At 43.6% G+C, this 20,543-nt stretch overlaps 1 protein-coding gene across 1 annotated transcript; it reads right to left on the bottom strand.

Moving 5' to 3' along the window:
* Window positions 1-228: 228 nt before the first annotated feature.
* LOC139442850 (uncharacterized) lies at window positions 229-20,531 on the bottom strand. Its single transcript, XM_071223750.1, has 13 exons — window positions 20,433-20,531; window positions 19,553-19,669; window positions 17,765-18,996; window positions 16,990-17,120; window positions 16,200-16,326; window positions 15,472-15,571; window positions 13,118-13,266; window positions 11,474-11,840; window positions 10,192-10,273; window positions 9,786-9,893; window positions 7,935-8,153; window positions 5,119-5,300; window positions 229-4,874 (listed from the first exon to the last, which is right to left on the bottom strand). The coding sequence occupies exons 1-13, from the start codon at window positions 20,499-20,501 to the stop codon at window positions 4,737-4,739; spliced, it is 3,021 nt and encodes a 1,006-aa protein (XP_071079851.1). The 5' UTR covers window positions 20,502-20,531; the 3' UTR covers window positions 229-4,736.
* Between the last annotated feature and the right edge of the window lie 12 nt (window positions 20,532-20,543).

The following is a 20,543-nucleotide window of genomic DNA, read 5'->3' as shown; positions in this document are numbered from 1 at the left end:
ATCTGGAATATTGTTGAGTAGAGCGTTAAACAACAAACCAACCATCTATCAGGTAACATGTCATACCATCCCCTAAATTAAACCTGGTTCCCACCTAATCCTTATCTGTCGATCTTCATATCTTGCTCCAGAATCCCCAAAAGGCAGCTTGCAAGATAATTAATGTCACAGCTCTGTATTGGTGACTTGAATCAATACGATGAAACAAAACCAGAATGGGAACCAATCGAGAACATGGACTTTATTTACAAAATGTATAACAGTTGGAAAATGCAGCACATTTCCATTCATTTACACCTGATGTCATGCGAGTTACTTTCATATTACATACATAGCAGCAGTAACACCGCAGCAAGGCACAATATGCAACATAAAGTGATCGTACCTCAGCCCTGCCATGAATCGTTGATCAAGAGTTTAAATCTGATCAGGATTAATTAGTCAGGGTCCTAGCATCTAACGTTGGGCTTTCCTAACACGTAAGGTGAGATGGAATGAAATGGGGTTTAACATTGTGATCAAGATTATTGCACTCAACCCTCATGGTGCCTGGCCATAAGCTGGCTTTGCCTACCACTCAATGCTGCACTGTGAAGACATTGCTGTTTCAAAAACGTATACATTGTATCAAAAGTGTTACAACATTCTTATTTCTTGCACAGTGTAACCAAATTTGTAAAACATTCAACTCGAGTTGATCATCTTTCCAACAGTATCTAAATTCAGCAAATCCAACAGATCTATGCACTGCCTAAAAGTGCCGTATCGTAAGTTTCCTACTTTTCTTCATCAATTGTAATATAGAAACACCAAACAAGACAAGTAAAGTCAAGTAAGCCCCCTTGTTTGAAATGTAAATGTCCAAAAATTCATATCATTGCAAAGTACATATCCTAACGATAACATTTATTTCAAAGTATACATTCACTGAGTGACTTGCATGTCTGTCTGTCTGTCTGTATCTCTGCTTGTACTAGTCTGGATTAATACCCCTTTTACAGTGCTAGACCATTGAGATAGCATACTGCATTCTAACATGGATACCCCACTCAGACCCAGTATACTGACTCCAAGCCAGCCAGTCCTTGTTTTAGCCCCTTCATGCTGAGCGTCCTTTGGTATGACCTCAGCCATTTAAGGAGAGTTGATTGTTTGTACCATATATGTGTACAATCAGAACCTTTCTTTTTTATTATTTTTTAAAGTTTTTTTGGAGGGGGTGGGTTGGGGTGGAGAATGTTATCATGTGTACAGTCAACAATCAAAAACCTCAGTGTAATAGGTGTGTGGCTGCTTGTACTAGTCTGGACTGATGCCAATTTATAGTGCTAGCACACTGAGATACCATGCCGCAGTTTAATATCAATACCCCACTCAGACACAGTATACTGATTCCAAGCCGACCAGTCTTTGTTTTAGCCCCTTAATGCAGAGTGCCAGGCAAGATAACAACAAGTACCATCTTTTAACGTCTTTTGTTATGACGCGTCTGGGAATCAAACCCGGGACCTTCCACTCTCTGGGGGGACGCTCTACCAGTAGACACAGAGGTGGCCTGTAGCGCATTAACATGTCCACAACATATCATGTTTTAAGAAACTCCTTTGGTGCAATAATCATGATCATGTTGATGAAGTAATGTCAGGAGCATATTGCACTGATGTTACCATGGTTACTCCTTCAAGGAAGCTTTCACTACATCTTCATTTCTTCCGTATAGAACATGGGGGTGGAACACGGTTTATAACTAAATCTAAATGGCAATTGGAAAGACAATGCATATAAACAGAGTGATCGGTTGGGGGTCAATATATAGAGAACATTATGTGAGTGTTCATGTCACGATGTTTACGATACGAGAGACTAGAGAGACTAAATTCCGGTATTTCCCGAGCGAGAATATTATGTTCTATTTATTACCGAAGAAGATGTCTACATACAGAGTCACAGTTTAGCGTTTACCTATTAGGATACAAGTCACAGCAGCGGAACCACAAGTTTTCAAATGACGTCTACAATATCCAGCTATGACGTCATGTCTGGTGTGACGTCATTCCGACAATGCCGTCCGGATGACGGAAACAATACGCTGTTTTCTCACCATGAGATATGACCCATAGGGCACATATAATTTTTATGAACCCCGATATGTTTGAACTTTAGATAATAAATGGCAGCATCATCGCAATATCTGAGTTATTACGATACATATCAAAACAGTTAATTTGCACCTTTTTGTATGAAATTCAAATGTTTCATGTGGCTTGGCTAATATAGGTTCATGATTAGCTAATCTAGGCTTGTTCTAACAGCATTATATAATCAGATATGGCATACTGTTTTGTGATTGGCGGTTAGGTAATGCTTCTCCGATTTGTTATCAGGCAAGGTTATTATAAATTTCGAACCAATGAACACTTTTTGAAAACTGATATAGAATTATAAAATGAATGGATGCATGAGTGGACATATCATGTACCATATCAGGTCAAATTTCTCAATTAATCGCTACACCTATAGTGGTCAATAATATCCCAGACTTATCACTGGGGCAGCAGGTCTAATTGAGCCTGGGACATGGGAAGTGTAAGTTGATACTAAAATATGGAATGTTTACGCATCACGTCCCGCATGACACACAACCAACCAAGATTGTACTGAAGTCCTGTGGAAAAAATGAGTTATATTGACAAATTTGAAAACATTTGAAAAATGTTCAAATCTTAAATACTTGAGATCAATCAAAATATACTGAACCAAATTAAAAACTTCACAATCCTAAAATTTTAACATTTTGACCAGTTATCATTGTGGACCCTTATTGAGTATTTAAACAGTAATGGCCACGTATTGTCTTCAGATAAGACCCGTTTTTGTGCAGGTGAATTGATCACAATCATGTGCACAGCACTATAGTGGCAAAAGTGTTTTTTCACGTGCAACTGGTCACGTGGCCATAATACCACACGTTTTCAGCCATACTTGTTAGCAGTCATCAACAAAACAAAAAAAACACAAGAAAACAAAAGTCTTTACGGCCATTTGTCATGCCACGCCTTTCAAATGTGCAACGTGAATGTGCCATCGGCATGTTGCAGACGGGAACGTCCGTAGCTGAAGTCGCAAGCACGATGGGTTGTAGTTGACGGACTGTTTATGATTTACAGACGCGTCTACAGCAAACCACCGCTGATCACCCTCGGCCAGGTCGACCACGTGTGACGTCACATGCAGAAGATCGTCAGATTGTCTTACGCCACCTCCGTAACTAATTTTTGAAGGCTACATCAACCAGAAATTAACTGTTTAGGGGTAGACTGAGTGCGCAAACTGTTCGAAACCGTCTGACAAGTGCTCACCTTCAAGCACAACAGCCACACTGCGGGCCGATTCTGACTCAATTACACAGACGTCAGCGTCAATTGTGGGCACAGCGACACTTACGATGGACTTGGAATTGGAATCAAGTCATCTTCAGTGATGAATCCCGATTTAATCTTCGATTTGTTGATGGTAGGGCGAGGGTGTGGAGGCGCCGTCATGATCGTTACGCCCAGTGTTGTGTACAGTAAGTTGACAGATTTCGAGGCGGAAGTGTCATGGTGTGGGGTGCTTTCTGTGGCAATGCACGTTACAGGCTTCTTGTCATCCGTGGCAACCTCAACGCTGCTGCTTACCGCGACCAGGTACTGGCACCAGAACTTCTGCCTTTTATGGCAGCTCATGGACCCGGTTTGATCTTCCAACCCGACAATGCCAGAAGCCACACAGCAATTTTGACAAGGAATTTCCTTCAGAATGCGGAGTCAACGTCATGGACTGGCCGTCAAGGTCTCCCGACCTCAATCCCATCGAACACGTCTGGGATGCTCTTTGCAGAAGTCCACGCACTCTCCAGAACCAACCACAGAATTTGCAAGATCTTGGCACCATTTTGCAGCAACAATAGCGTCGTCTTCCCAATCATGTGTTCACAAGCATCACAAAGTCCATGCGGTGGCATTGTGTGGCAGTTGTTAACGCACATGGTGGCCATACACGCTACTGAACTTGTGTGCCATCAGATTCTCGTGCTTGGGACTTATGATTTAAACTGTTGATGTTATTACTGAATACAGTAGGTGCTTAGAACAAATTATGGTTACCACCATTAATTAAAATCCTTTTTGGACATTAATGATTAAAAAATACCTTCTCTGATACATTTGTCCGTTGTATATCATATATGGGATTACTTTTAAATATGTGAAGTTTTTAATTTGACTCAGTATACAAATGTTTGCTACGAAACAATATCATCATTACCTGCTCCAATGGGACAATTATATATACATGTTTCACATATACTCGTACATACAGAGAATCTCACCCGACTGTCTTTTGATATCAAATATATCAACACAAGTTGATAAAAGTGGTAAAACTCCGAGGCTTGCTGAGACACTCAGACACGCGTGTGAGATTTTATCTATATCATCCAATATCATTCTTCCAACTTTTTCAGTTTGAAGACAATGCCTACAATGTAGATATTGCTCGATCTCACACAAGCGATACCTCCTGTGGGACCCAGTTTTGGATGATAAATATAAATATACAGATCCTTGTCCATTCTGAATCAATGCAGTTGACATTAGGATTGGCTAAAAATAATGAAGAAATTGTTTTCAAGCAAAGACATTTTTAAACTGGTGACTGTCAGCATGCCACTTCCGTCTCAGACAAGACAGCTAACATCAGTAACAGGAGCAAGAGGAGAGATCACTTCTGTATTCCCACTGGTTGCCATAGAAACCAGCACAACTGAAGCCCCCCGGGCCCTTCCAGCCAAAGTCTGGTCCAGTGATCACATAGTCCGGGACCAGGTTAGAGAACTGCAACAAGGAGTAGAGTCAACAGCAGTCAGCAGTGTGTCAGCAGGAGTCTGCACTAGTTAGCAGGAGTCTGCATTAGTTAGCAGGAGTCTGCACTAGTTAGCAGGAGTCTGCATTAGTTATAAAACAAAGTTTAAAGTTAAGATAATTAATATAATCAGAATTGTATTAAACCTAAAATACCATAAAGAAAGATCTTTTTGCCCTTCTCAAACTTTCTTGTTAATAAGCCCTTTATACTTACTGGTGACCTTGCCATTGGTGGAATAGTAGGCGTGGCAAGGGAGATAATGTCCATCAATCCTTCTTCAGACAATCCCATGAGCACCAAGGCAAGATGGTGCCGACCATTAGGAGCCAGTGTGAGGACACCTGTCCGTTGCTCCGAGAACTTGCATTTCCCCAACCTTACTGTTTCTCCAGAATCTGTCACATAGCAGAAAACTTTCTCAGGACTACCTTCCCCTTTTGTTAATGAGTGTTTAAAACATACATGCCATGAAGAGGACAAATCAACCATTAATATAGGATTCTTAAGCAATGTTATTTTCATGTTGTCAAGTCTAAACAGACGACATGAGGTGGGTTTGATGTCTTAGCAACATCTGCTGCCTGGAAATCTGATGTCAGGAGGTTCTCTATGTATCTACAGACTCACCAGAGACAGACAGACCCAGTCCAGTAAGAGTTGTGGATGTCAGGAGGTTCTCTATGTATCTACAGACTCACCAGAGACAGACAGACCCAGTCCAGTAAGAGTTGTGGATGTCAGGAGGTTCTCTATGTATCTACAGACTCACCAGAGACCAACAGATCCCTTCTAAGAAGAGTTGTGGATGTCAGGAGGTTCTCTTGTATCTACAGACTCACCAGAGACAGACAGACCCAGTCCAGTAAGAGTCGTGGATGTCAGGAGGTTCTCTATGTATCTACAGACTCACCAGAGACAGACAGACCCAGTCCAGTAAGAGTTGTGGATGTCAGGAGGTTCTCTTGTATCTACAGACTCACCAGAGACAGACAGACCCAGTCCAGTAAGAGTCGTGGATGTCAGGAGGTTCTCTATGTATCTACAGACTCACCAGAGACAGACAGACCCAGTCCAGTAAGAGTTGTGGATGTCAGGAGGTTCTCTTGTATCTACAGACTCACCAGAGACAGACAGACCCAGTCCAGTAAGAGTCGTGGATGTTAGGAGGTTCTCTTGTATCTACAGACTCCCCAGAGACCAACAGATCCCTTCTAAGAAGAGTTGTGGATGTCAGGAGGTTCTCTTGTATCTACAGACTCACCAGAGACAGACAGACCCAGTCCAGTAAGAGTTGTGGATGTTAGGAGGTTCTCTATGTACCTACAGACTCACCAGAGACCAACAGATCCCTTCTAAGAAGAGTTGTGGATGTCAGGAGGTTCTCTTGTATCTACAGACTCACCAGAGACAGACAGACCCAGTCCAGTAAGAGTTGTGGATGTCAGGAGGTTCTCTATGTATCTACAGACTCACCAGAGACAGACAGACCCAGTCCAGTAAGAGTCGTGGATGTCAGGAGGTTCTCTATGTATCTACAGACTCACCAGAGACAGACAGACCCAGTCCAGTAAGAGTCGTGGATGTCAGGAGGTTCTCTATGTATCTACAGACTCACCAGAGACAGACAGACCCAGTCCAGTAAGAGTCGTGGATGTCAGGAGGTTCTCTATGTATCTACAGACTCACCAGAGACAGACAGACCCAGTCCAGTAAGAGTTGTGGATGTCAGGAGGTTCTCTTGTATCTACAGACTCACCAGAGACAGACAGACCCAGTCCAGTAAGAGTTGTGGATGTTAGGAGGTTCTCTATGTATCTACAGACTCACCAGAGACCAACAGATCCCTTCTAAGAAGAGTTGTGGATGTCAGGAGGTTCTCTTGTATCTACAGACTCACCAGAAACAGACAGACCCAGTCCAGTAAGAGTTGTGGATGTCAGGAGGTTCTCTATGTATCTACAGACTCACCAGAGACAGACAGACCCAGTCCAGTAAGAGTCGTGGATGTCAGGAGGTTCTCTATGTATCTACAGACTCACCAGAGACAGACAGACCCAGTCCAGTAAGAGTCGTGGATGTCAGGAGGTTCTCTATGTATCTACAGACTCACCAGAGACAGACAGACCCAGTCCAGTAAGAGTCGTGGATGTCAGGAGGTTCTCTATGTATCTACAGACTCACCAGAGACAGACAGACCCAGTCCAGTAAGAGTTGTGGATGTCAGGAGGTTCTCTTGTATCTACAGACTCACCAGAGACAGACAGACCCAGTCCAGTAAGAGTTGTGGATGTTAGGAGGTTCTCTATGTATCTACAGACTCACCAGAGACCAACAGATCCCTTCTAAGAAGAGTTGTGGATGTCAGGAGGTTCTCTTGTATCTACAGACTCACCAGAAACAGACAGACCCAGTCCAGTAAGAGTTGTGGATGTTAGGAGGTTCTCTATGTATCTACAGACTCACCAGAGACAGACAGACCCAGTCCAGTAAGAGTCGTGGATGTCAGGAGGTTCTCTATGTATCTACAGACTCACCAGAGACAGACAGACCCAGTCCAGTAAGAGTCATGGATGTCAGGAGGTTCTCTATGTATCTACAGACTCACCAGAGACAGACAGACCCAGTCCAGTAAGAGTCGTGGATGTCAGGAGGTTCCCTATGTATCTACAGACTCACCAGAGACAGACAGACCCAGTCCAGTAAGAGTCGTGGATGTCAGGAGGTTCTCTATGTATCTACAGACTCACCAGAGACAGACAGACCCAGTCCAGTAAGAGTCGTGGATGTCAGGAGGTTCTCTATGTATCTACAGACTCACCAGAGACAGACAGACCCAGTCCAGTAAGAGTCGTGGATGTCAGGAGGTTCTCTATGTATCTACAGACTCACCAGAGACAGACAGACCCAGTCCAGTAAGAGTCGTGGATGTCAGGAGGTTCTCTTGTATCTACAGACTCACCAGAGACAGACATACCCAGTCCAGTAAGAGTTGTGGATGTTAGGAGGTTCTCTTGTATCTACAGACTCACCAGAGACAGACAGACCCAGTCCAGTAAGAGTCGTGGATGTCAGGAGGTTCTCGCTGGGACTTCCCAGGAGAATTATGTTTCTCTTGTCTACCATGTCAGGGGTGACATCAGTGTCACGTACAATACTGGCAGTGGTGTCGGATGTCAGGTAGAACTGGTTAGCGATGTAGACAGCTGACATCAGGAGCGTGTGGCTTTTCATCATTGACCCCTGAGTACCTGAGGCATGATTTAGCTGTGAAAACTTATGTTTTATCTATTTTAACTATTTTATCTAACACTATTTTTTAGTCATGCTAAATCACATAAACATGTAAAAACAATATGTTCCTAAACAATCAACACTCAAGTCAATATAACTTGCTGTGCATTTTTGTAGGTGACAAAAATAATGTCTGAGGCAGTTTACTATTGGACTTGTACCATATGTGACTTGGCTTTGCATGTGTTTGTAATAGATGCCAGGAGTGGAGAAGGATATGTTCACCTTTTGGCGAACACCTGGTGTAATCAGTATTTGATAACAATTCATAAACACATGCTAATATATAGTCAGAATCGTACAATGGATTTCTTAAGATTATGGAAAGGGTTTTCGTTGCTTTTATTACATAGCAATGTTTCACCCATCAGCCTGTAAATCACTGGACCAAGCAAACCAGTGACTGAAGCATGACTAACAACAGCCGCCATCTTGGAACCATTCTGCACATTCGGACACAGAGCCTGACCATCCCATCCCCACTTGACAACAAAGTACTGGGGACCAGATATCTTCCCTGCAGTCCTGCCAGAGGGCCAACTGTAAGGGGTATGGTTTGGTAGGGCATGGCTATCCTTTTGCAAACAACCCGTGAAGATCCGGGATAGAATAGGTCTTCAGCAACCTATGCTTGATGTAAAAGGCGACTGTGCTTGTTTAAAGAGGCGACTAACGGGATCAGGTGGTCAGGTTCGCTAACTTGGTTGAAGTATGTCATCGATCCCAATTGCGTTGATCGATGCTCATGATATCAATCAATGGATTGTCTGGTCCAGACTCAATTATTTACAGACCACCGTCATATACCTGGAATATTACTGAACACTGCTGAATGCCGCATAAAACAACAAACCAACAAACTAGGGCTGGGACAGGTAACTCGGGTACTTGGGTCGCGCTCAGGACCCGGGTACCCACATGACTACCCGGACCCGTGGTTAGTCACGTGACATACTGTTTAATGACATTAACAATAAAACTCAATGGTTACACTACAAGTATAGCTAATGTTCACATTTCTTTCTCACTATGCAGGCTCTGTTCTGACTTTTATATGTTCAAGTAAGGATAAAGCGTCTATCAACTGCAGATTATACATGATCAGATTGTTTTATACATGTATCTAAATACTTTTTGCCAGGGCTGCGGTAAAACAATTCCCATTTGACATTTTTTACCCAACTCTTGACACCAATAGCGGGTATTCGGGTAGGGCCGGGTAATAGGGTGGCGGGTACCCGGGTAGTAAATTTGGACTCGTCCCAGCCATACAACAAACCAACCAACCTTCTGCGAACACCTAGTGTCGTCACTGATTTTCAGTGATCCGTTCATATAATGTTCACAGCTATTACGACAAATGGAATCTGTTTTGTCAGGATAATCAAGAATGGTTATTCCCTGGCATTGACATTTTATATCAATTCTTCATAGAGCATAATATGTCATTAATGTGACAAGAGAACATCATGAAATGTGCACGCTTGTTTCTTTCTGAAGGCAGACAACCTTCCGCAAAAATCATAATTTGTAATGTTACCTCTCTCCTCGCTAGCCCCAGCGTAATGATGTGTTAATTGTTGCCTCACCTACAATTATCAAAAACTGGCGCTCTGCCACTCTCCTGGCAGGCCCTAGGTTGTCCGGTCCTCTCTCACGTCTCTCGTACATGCTGCGATGAACAAACTCCCACTCCCCTGCAAACCACAGACAGATTGCATTGAAATGTATACATTGAAAGTAACATAGAGCCACACATCTGTGAAAGCAAATTCACTAACACAGCTGTGTTACAAAGACACTGATAGTTTTGTTAAATTATGAGTTCAGTTTCCATTGATGAAGTAGGATAATTTTGGGCACTCAAATTTCAGTGTCAAATTGTGAGTGAGTGAGTGAGTGAGTGAGTGACCTGTGTGCCGCCCCCCCCCCCCCCATTCATCCAATCCACAGTCATTACAATGGGTTTTGGGGATTCCCTATAGTGATCCTCACCATCAATCCAAGACAAGTGACTGTCTTCATTCTTGGCCATCTCTGCTAACATGTCTCTGTCCACCGTGAAGTCTCCATCAAGCTACATCAAACAAGACAAGGTATCAATTACTCCCTCTCTTCACATGACACAAGACCCGTGAAGATCCGGGATAGAATAGGTCTTCAGCAACCCATGCTTGCCATGAAAGGTGACTATGCTTGTCGTAAGATTCGACTAACGGGGTCGGGTGGTCAGGCTCACTGACTTGGTTCATGCATGTCATCGATCCCAAGTGTGTGGATCAATGCTTATTATATCAATCACTGGATTGTCTGGTCCAGACTCGATTATTTACAGACTGCGGTCATATAGCTGGAATATTGCTGAGTGAGGGATTAAACAACAAACAAATCAATCAAATCACATGACAAAAATATTCCAAGGCCGGCGTTTTCACAAGGGATGACTATATTGCCAAACTGAGTGCTGATTCCCTCTCACTAGGTCGTCACTTGATTTGTTGAGTAAAAATAGCAACTACATTGCAAAGTAGCTGTTTATATTCATGGGTGATGAAGGATGTGAAGTACTGACAATGTAGCATGTCTGGACTCTGAACTACTTTAATACAGTGTTTAACGCCACATTCAGCAACATTCTAGCTATATGACGGCAGTGTGTAAATGATCAAGTCTGGGCTAAACAATACAGTGATTGATATTATGAGCATCAATCTACATAATTGGGATACGATGACATTAAGGATGAACCAGCAGATGAATGAAAGAAAGAAACGATAAACAAAGACCCCCACCTTTACCTCACAATGTTATTTATGTAAGTTTGTTTGTTTATTTGTTTGTTGGTTTAGCAATATTCCACCCACATGACCAGTTTGTAAATATTCAAATTGGACCAGACAATCAAGTGATTGACATCATGAGCATCGATCCATGCAATTGGGTGGGATATGATGACATGCACATACCAAGTCAGCGAGCCTGACCACACGATCCCATTAGTCACCTCTTACGACAAGCATAGGTTGATTAATATATGAAAACTCTGGCCTCTCTCTCTTAATTACTTGACTCCCATGGCTTATATAAACTGATGACCTCTTAAAAGTAATGCAGGTTGGGTAAAGATAGACTTTACATCAATTCCCATGCTAACTTGCTTTGAATTTTTTAATCACTGAAATGAGAAATAGGAAGGGAAGAAAGGATATTCTCAAAATTGTAATTTTTTTATTGACAGATCCATAGGCCAAGCAAATCAATTTGAATAAAAACTCACCCTGATAAATCTTTGCATCCAATGAACTTTTCTCTGTTTGGGCTCCTTAATTCTAAACCTCCACACATTCCTAGTTGTCAGGTGAACAGTATTTCCTGACACTCTGCCCTCCACAGTACTCAGTCTGTATGGGACGAGTTGACTCAGAATTCTCACCCCCCTCAAACCCTCGCCAAAAGCAGGGTTGACTGTCGTCAGTGTAAACTGATCTTCAGCTGCATGCTGGGAGTATTTATTCTCGTCCGAGTCCTTGCCACAGTCATTGTCATCCGTGGAACAACTCCTGCTGTTCAGAAGAGAGGTGATGTGCCTGGACTTGAAGTCCCGCAGCTGCTGGTCGTTGACCACGCCGCCATCATTCGTCTCCCTGGCATAGAAAGTAGGGCATCCTGAGTCACATGCCATAATTACTGTGATAATGTATGGTGCTGGCCCGTCTCACCACGTGTCCCCCACCCACCAAGACACCCCACCTGTCTCACCACATGTCCCCCACCCACCAAGACACCCTGCCCATCTCACCACATGTCCCCCACACACCAAGACACCCCGCCCATCTCACCACATGTCCCCCACCCACCAAGACACCCTGCCCGTCTCACCACGTGTCCTCCACCCACCAAGACACCCTGCCCCTCTCACCACGTGTCCCCCACCCACCAAGACACCCTGCCCACCTCACCACGTGTCCCCCACCCACCAAGACACCCTGCCCACCTCACCACGTGTCCCCCACCCACCAAGACACCCCGCCCGTCTCACCACGTGTCCTCCACCCACCAAGACACCCCGCCCATCTCACCATGTGTCCTCCACCCACCAAGACACCCCGCCCATCTCACCATGTGTCCCCAACCCACCAAGACACCCCACCCGTCTCACCACGTGTCCCCAACCCACCAAGACACCCCACCCGTCTCACCACATGTCCCCAACCCACCAAGACACCCCACCCGTCTCACCACGTGTCCCCAACCCACCAAGACACCCCGCCCGTCTCACCACGTGTCCCCCACCCACCAAGACACCCTGCCCGTCTCACCACATGTCCCCCCCACCCACCAAGACACCCCGCCCGTCTCACCAGGTGTCCCGCACCCACCAAGACACCCCGCCCGTCTCACCACGTGTCCCCCACCCACCAAGACACCCCGCCCATCTCACCACATGTCCTCCACCCACCAAGACACCCCGCCCGTCTCACCACATGTCCCCAACCCACCAAGACACCCCACCCGTCTCACCACGTGTCCCCCACCCACCAAGACACCCCACCCGTCTCACCACATGTCCCCCACCCACCAAGACACCCCACCCGTCTCCCCACGTGTCCCCCACCCACCAAGACACCCCGCCCGTCTCACCACGTGTCCTCCACCCACCAAGACACCCTGCCCCTCTCACCACGTGTCCCCCACCCACCAAGACACCCTGCCCACCTCACCACGTGTCCCCCACCCACCAAGACACCCTGCCCGTCTCACCACGTGTCCCCCACCCACCAAGACACCCCGCCCGTCTCACCACGTGTCCTCCACCCACCAAGACACCCCGCCCATCTCACCATGTGTCCCCCACCCGCCAAGACACCCTGCCCGTCTCACCACATGTCCCCCACCCACCAAGACACCCCACCCATCTCACCACGTGTCCCACCACCAGTGCTCCTTGCCAGCCAGCTCGGTGTAGTTGACCGGCACTCGGTACTCCTGCAGCAGACGGTACATCCGCCGCACGAAGAAGGGGTGGACAGTCCGGTCACCACCCCCAATACGGGCCAACACTGGGACGTGCTGGAATGAATTTACATCATCTTGAAACATACCCTGTCATCATCTATCAATGTTTGCATACATATTTCAATAGTTCACAGGTAAATTCAGTCAGGGAACAATGGCTCCCATGAATCACAATTTCATTAAAATCAGTCGATCAAAATCTGCACATTGAAATCAGCACACCCAATGTTTAGTTCATTGCGTGATTTTGCCAAAATGCAACTCCAGAATTCTGGTCTAGTTTGGCAACGGTGGATAAAGGATTTTTATACTCAGTAAACTCCCTTGCCTTGGGAAGATGGTGGACCCTGACCAACGAAAACCGCCACTGAACACAAATATACCCGCCATAGTAACCCTTTTGGGAGTAGATAGCATGGCCTCACAAATGACAGGATGAATAACATATCCAAAACAATATTATAGCCCGGCATCATATTTTCCTTTATGATATTTGTTTTCATGATGCAGAAATAAGATATGCTTGTCTGAATGTTTAGCTCAAGTGTACCGAGAATTTAGAAGACTCAACACTGATGAGAAAGTCGCCCTCATATAGGACGAGGTGAGGTGAAATTGGCTTTAATATCCTGTTCATGATTACTACCCTTATGTAGTGATGTGCTTCACATGTGTGTGTCTTTTGGTATGACACGACTGGGGATCGAACCACCTACTTTCCACTCTCAGGGCAGACGCTATATCCACTAGTTCATGGAGGCGGTCACTATGAAGGTGACCTCACATTTTTATGCAGAGGGGTTTCATATCGCAGCCAATGATCGGATTTGAATAAAAGTGCATCAATCATAGACAAATTCAGCATTCCAAAATGGAACATATCCTTTCCATGGTCATACTAGGATAAAATGCATCAATGTTGTAGCCCTGGTATAACTGTCGTCTAGGAAAAGCCTATCAGCATATTAAAACCCTCTCAAGCGACACAATTTTAAAAATGAAGTGGACAGTGCCTCGAAAAACCATATCAGTTACTCTATGGATGTTTGTTTGGTTGTTTGTTGTTTGAATGCCACACTCAGGAATATTCAAGCTATATGACCGTGGTTTGTACATAATCAAGTCTGAACCAGACCATCCAGTGATTAACATCATGAGCATCAATCTACACAATTGGGACACGATAACATTCATCAACCAAATCACCAAGTCTGACCACCCGATCTCATTAGTCGCCTCTTACAACAAGCACAGGCATCTTTCTGAGGCAAGGCGTTAACTGACTATGAAAGTCCAGTTTCAACCCTTGCCGAACTAGGCTGGAATTTCCAGGTTCGATCCTTGCGCCACCAGTGGGTACTACATGTCCCTTCCGTGTCTCTCTTATTGACCATTGATTCCATTGCACATATCGCTCTGGCTGATAATCAAGAGCTATATTGTAATAAAATGGGTCTCACCCCGTGAAGTGCATCAGAGCACTTGCGCACCTGGATTAAACGTGTGTTAAAAACATGAAAAGATTTGCAACATATCTGTCGACGCCAAGTTCGTTGGCGGTACACATGCTTTGCAAATTCTGCAGTCGACCGAAATATGCACTTTGAAATCCATGTTGTTTACGAAGTGGATGTGGATTTTTTTTTTAATGTGCATGGACTCGTTAGTGTCCAGGCAAAAAATACTCCAGAATTCCAGCCTAGTTCAGCAAGTGTGGAAACTGGACTTTTATAGTCGGTTAACTCCCTTGGGCTTAAAAAAAGAAAAGAATTACTTCTCAGGCAATTGCTTTTGAAAATATGACAGCTGTGTCACCAAATAAACAGTTGTGTTCAATCAACCTGGGAAAGGACCTCCATACATAAATGTATTCCTTGATGAGTAACATACGGGAATACAGTATCTGACTACCGTTGGACTTGGATCTTTATTTAAAAAATGGAAATAAAAACGAAATGTGCTGCAAACTTTATGATGATGCGGGCGGTGCCTGAGAACCAAGACTATTAGTTTTTTTAGATGAAAACCTATTCTACCCTGGATCCCTTTATTCACTCTTATGACAAGCATAGTCGCCTCTCACGCAAACATAGTCGCCTCTCACTGCAAGCATAGTCGCCTCTCACGGCAAGCATGGGTTGCTGAAGGCCTGTTCTACTCCGGGTCTTCACGGGTAAGACAGAGGCCCTAACTTCAGGTCGGCCTTGCTGTGGTGTATGTTCTACGCTTGACGTCACACAATGCCCTGTAGGTCATTACCTGAAGATTGGAGACATGTCTGTCAGCATCGTTCTCACCAATACAAGCCTCCATGACAGCCTTGACCGCTGGGTCAGTGTGACTGGTTGACAGGTCATGTCTGAAATGGAGTGAGAGAGTCAACATGAACAGCATCATAGATATATCATGTCCGTTTGACATGTGATGAAATCCCAAACCGATGCAAGTCTCAGATGTTTACCACTTTCATGAAACCCATAAGCACAGAACTCACGATCCTAAGTTTCTTGCACACCAAAGGGACACAACTCTGCAGAATAAATTGTGGCACCTTACAAGAAAAGGCAAACTTTCGCTCCGAACTGTTCATAAAAAAAACCTTAATTGTTTATTATCCAGAGCCACGAAGTGAAAGGGGAATATAGGAATTGGTGCTGTCTGACCGTCCTTCCGTTACGTTTTGTTACCGGAGCAGAACTAAAAAACATGAGAGATATCTTAACCAAACTTGGCACATAGATAGGTCTAGTGGTGAACTGGTGCCTTTTGATAGCTTGGGGTATTTCAAAAATATATTTTTCAAATTTCCAAAGCATCAACTTTGACTTAGATTGAAAATGGTGGTAGTGCTGGCTTCCTGAGCCGCTCTTGAAACCCGTTAATATTTCTTGCCTTGCACAAAACCGGACATATTGGCTGGGGATATGATTATTCCATGCTTTTTTGAAAAGATAAATCTGGTAATTATGTAGAAAGTGTCTCCTCACTTGAAGAACAGGTTGCTGTCTCCGTACTCCTCCTTCTTAATCCAGCCCGCCAGGGACACTAGGGCCAGCGCCCGGTCAGGGAAGTGGGTCGCCAGGTGCCACGCCCCGTGACCCCCCATGGAGTGGCCTATCACAGAGGCATATGTGACGTTATTCACTGCAAAGTCTACAGTCCATATCATATGGTGTAGCAGGATCACAAGGGGCACATGGGGTTTTATGCATTCCATGTTACGTTTTATACCACAAGCTGCAGGCAAGTGGTATGAAAAACTTTCTGTGGGACGCATAAAACCACATTTACCCCCTCATGATCCTGCTACAACGAATTTATCTTACCGACATGTTTTAAAATGACATTGTAAAAGAATTAAAACAAACTCAAAATTGATAGAAAACAGCTGTTCGATTGAGCAGAGATTAGCTTATCACGTGACTTTCAATGACTCGGAAAAAGGGTGCAGCTTTTTGCATCGAAGTGGGGTATAAGGTATTTATTCTGCCTCTCAGAAATCCATGTGCAGCCTGTCTTCTGGTGGCGGGGTATAAGAGATTTATTCACCTGCTGAGAAATTTATTTCCCTCCAAGGCAGGATACATAGTTCTTAAAACAGACCATGTGGACCAGATCTCATCATTCTCACATTGAGGTATGATAAATGCTTTGGGGCATACTTTGTGTCCAAAATAGCAAAATATTGGGTCCATTTCTCAGTCTGGCACCTTTCCATGCTTGGGGATGCTGTTATAAATGTTATTCCAAGACTATATGATGGATGTGTGAAGTTACCTGCAAATATGACATGGTCTGGGTCTGCCTTGTCCTCTATCCAGGCTGAGTCACGGACAATGTCTGTCAGGGCAAACATGGCCGACATTGCTGTCAGTGCACCAGGCCCCTCCCAGTTGTGGGCTCCATGTCTGACAGGAAGTAACAGAATTCGTGTGAACCTCACAGATGTGAACTCAATGTCAAAAGTGAATGTGATCACATTAATCTATTACAAAATACCAAAATACAAGAAACATCATTGTTCCACATTCCATATGTTTATCACATATCAGAATGCATAATGCACATGATACAAGCAAACATGGCCGAGAAATGGGCAAAAAATATTTTTCCAATATAGCTGCCATGGAGCTCAATACAATAATTAACAGGCCTTATGCTTTCATCAAAGATGTCATCTTCCCAAGGCAATGTGTCAAGAGATATTTGGCAAATCTTTTCTTTTTTAATCAAGCTTTTCAAGTGATTTGATGCACGTTGTAGGGTAAGACCCATTGTATTATTGATTATGATCAGATCGTCTTGACTGGGCACCGCCATTTTGCAAATGCAAGTGATATGAGAAATTAAATCTGATTGGTCAGTAGGAGGGACATAGAAATTCCAGTCTAGTTCAGCAAGGGTCGAAACTGGACCTTTATAGTCAGCTAACGCCCTTGCCTCAGGAAGATGAGAAGATGTCAACATGGTAAAACTTTACAACAGTTCAGGGGAGCTAAAAGGAGAATTTTAATTTGTTACATAATATAAATTGTTCAGATTATGTCTCTACCTTGTAGGTGCTACAAGCCAAGCATGCTCAACTCCAAACTCAAACTCCTTGTCCACCATTTTCTTGTAACTGTCAGCCTGGTTTTGTGGTGGTACTGTCGTGCCATGAAGAGACAATACGATCGGACAGAGCTGGCCACTACATGATCTGATTGGTTGAACCGCTGCCCCATGCTGTATTGACCCGTCATGGTCCAAAAATGTGAACAGGAAAGACTCTCCTGCTTTGCGACATCGTATATTGAGCGGAAAGTTCTCTTCCCCCTCTGATGTGGATATGGCTATCTCAACTTCTATGTCCCGACAGGCAGATAATATTTTCGGAGATTTGTTTATGATTTTAACATGGAAAGGCCTGATTTGCCCAGGTGCCACAGCAAGCTCGTTTTTCAAAGGTTTCATTTCGAGCATCTCTCCTTCTGACTGATCAGTGACCATCAAACGAAAATTTTTTACCCATCTGGTTGGATGATAATTTGCTACAGGTATTGATATGTATCTGCCAAATATATTACCATCGTATAAGTCAGGAAGGAAGGTTGGGGCTAACACTTCAAAGTTTTTCGACATGGTTGTTAAAACACAGTTAAAAGTTGCCGATACCTTTGCCCTCAGCCTAATATGGACTGAATGTATCCCCCGACTGAGACCGACGCCAAATGAAAATTTACTTCGATGATATAAATCCCCAACATACAACATCCCATCCACATACACAGAGCTTACGCCCATACACTGGACGATGAAATTTAAATGGTCGACATTGACGGCAAAATCTCCAACTATCCATCCCTGCCATTCAGTTATTCCCATCGACCCAAGTGAGCTCACAAGGTCATTCCAGTTGACCTTTGGTGTGACCTTTAACATTTGATCCTTCGACTTTTGGTGGTATGACATCCAATTCACTTCACCCTCTGGTACCAACTCAGAGAATAATTTGCTCTCTTTACGAAAACGGTATTTTGAGACATTTCTTATTCCACCAAATGCCTCAATTGGATCTCCATCCAGTTCCATTTTGCCAATCACAAATGGTCCAATAAAATTCCAGTCTTTAATGAATGGCGTGTATTGTCCTGTGTATTTGCTGGCTTGTTTAAAGCATGCATTGAATTGGGAGGCCACTGGGTCTTTCCTGAGAAGGTATATATCCCCAAGTACGGACCATAGGAAACCATCGTCTGGGTAGTCTAAGAGATACTGGATGATGCAACGGGCTGTGCCATCGTCCTGAAAATGGCAGAAAAAACAAGCATGAAATACTCATATCCCCTGCCCATATGACATTTCCGGTCGTGTGCAAGGAAAGAAATATTTACGGTCTTCAAAATCTGCTCCGGCAACAAGCACTACCACCATTTTCAGTCTAGGTCAGACTCATTGTTATGGAAACTCGAAAAAAATATTTTTTTTAAATCCCATACTATCAAAAGGCACCAGTTCAACACTATGCCTATTTATGTGCCAAGTTTGGTTAAGATACCTTTAATGTTTTTTTAGTTCTGCTCCAGAAAAGAAAGTGATGGACAGATGGACAGCAGCCATTTCTATATCCCCTTTCCAGTTTGTGGTGGGGAATAAAAAAAAAAGTAATTTTCTGAATATCTCAGTGATGAAGACATCCACATGATTTTACAGAAATCTTCAAAGAGACAATAGTATACTCAGACCTCACTATACCATGCTATATATACTCAGACCTCACTATACCATGTTACAATGATGCATAGATTGTAACTTCAGCAACTGCCAAGATGATCTTACTTTTATTTTTATATTCACACACCTGAGAGACAAGTCTTATATTCTCTAAGCTTCTGCGAGTCATCTTCTTCAGACTGCATTTAGCACCTTTCTTTGACAGGCGTGTGTCTTCATTCTCTAAAAATTCCTTGTATGAAGTCTGAAAGCAGGGGTAGAATTAGTCGGTGAGCATATGAAAAGAGCTTATTACATATATAAATCAAATAAATCATTTATAATGTAACATATATATATATAGCAGACAGAAGGTCCAGATAGAGACCATGCATGTACCAGTATATTGTCTCTGGTCCACCAAAACCATTGAATTTTAAGGATATTTGTGTCAGGGCCAAAATGAAACAACTATTTGTTTGTCAAAACTTACTGTCTCAAGTAATTAATATTCTAACCAAACATGCACACACACACCCTCCTCCCCTTCAAAAGCAATAAGGGGGTGGTCGGGTAGCCTAGTGGTTAAAGCGTTCACTCATCACGCCAAAGACCCGGGTTCGATTCCCGACATGGGTACAATGTGTGAATCCCATTTATGGTGTCCCCTGCCGTCATATTGCTGGAATATTGCTGGAATATTGCTAAATGTGGCGTAAAACCATACTCAATAAATACTTACTCAAAAGCAATGCCAAGGGTATATATATTTGGCTCAAAAGATTTGTTTATTGTTTTAAGCGTCATTCAGCAATATTCCAGCAATATCATGGCTGTCTATAAATATCTGACTCTGGGCCAGACAAACCAGTGGTTGATATTATGAGCAAATGCCCATGTAAACAATAAAATAGTTGACGTCACATCCGTAAACAATGGAACAGACCTACTTAAAGCCTTTTTTTCAGTTAATTGCATAATGTCATGATGTGACAAGTGAATGTATGTCATATAATGGGTTTTCTTACATTAGAATCCTTCTTTTTAGCAGTACAGTTTATAATAAACATGAAAACAACAAAATACAAAATCTTCATCGTGTTCTGTTATTTACACGCTGGCCCCACATTCAGAGCTCC

The sequence above is a fragment of the Haliotis cracherodii genome, unplaced genomic scaffold, assembly GCF_022045235.1.
Source record: "Haliotis cracherodii isolate W230 unplaced genomic scaffold, xgHalCrac1.p SCAF_5, whole genome shotgun sequence".
Classification (NCBI taxonomy): Eukaryota; Metazoa; Mollusca; class Gastropoda; order Lepetellida; family Haliotidae; genus Haliotis; species Haliotis cracherodii.
This window is presented reverse-complemented; position numbering and strand designations above follow the sequence as displayed.

Coding starts and splice junctions, on each gene's coding strand:
- LOC139442850 (XM_071223750.1), bottom strand. CDS start 20,501: ATGAAGATTTTGTATTTTGTTGTTTTCATGTTTATTATAAACTGTACT. Junction 18,997..19,552: donor ATATAAGACTTGTCTCTCAG/GTGTGTGAATAT, acceptor TGCCATTTTCAG/GACGATGGCACAGCCCGTTG. Junction 17,121..17,764: donor TGGCTTGTAGCACCTACAAG/GTAGAGACATAA, acceptor ACTTCCTGTCAG/ACATGGAGCCCACAACTGGG.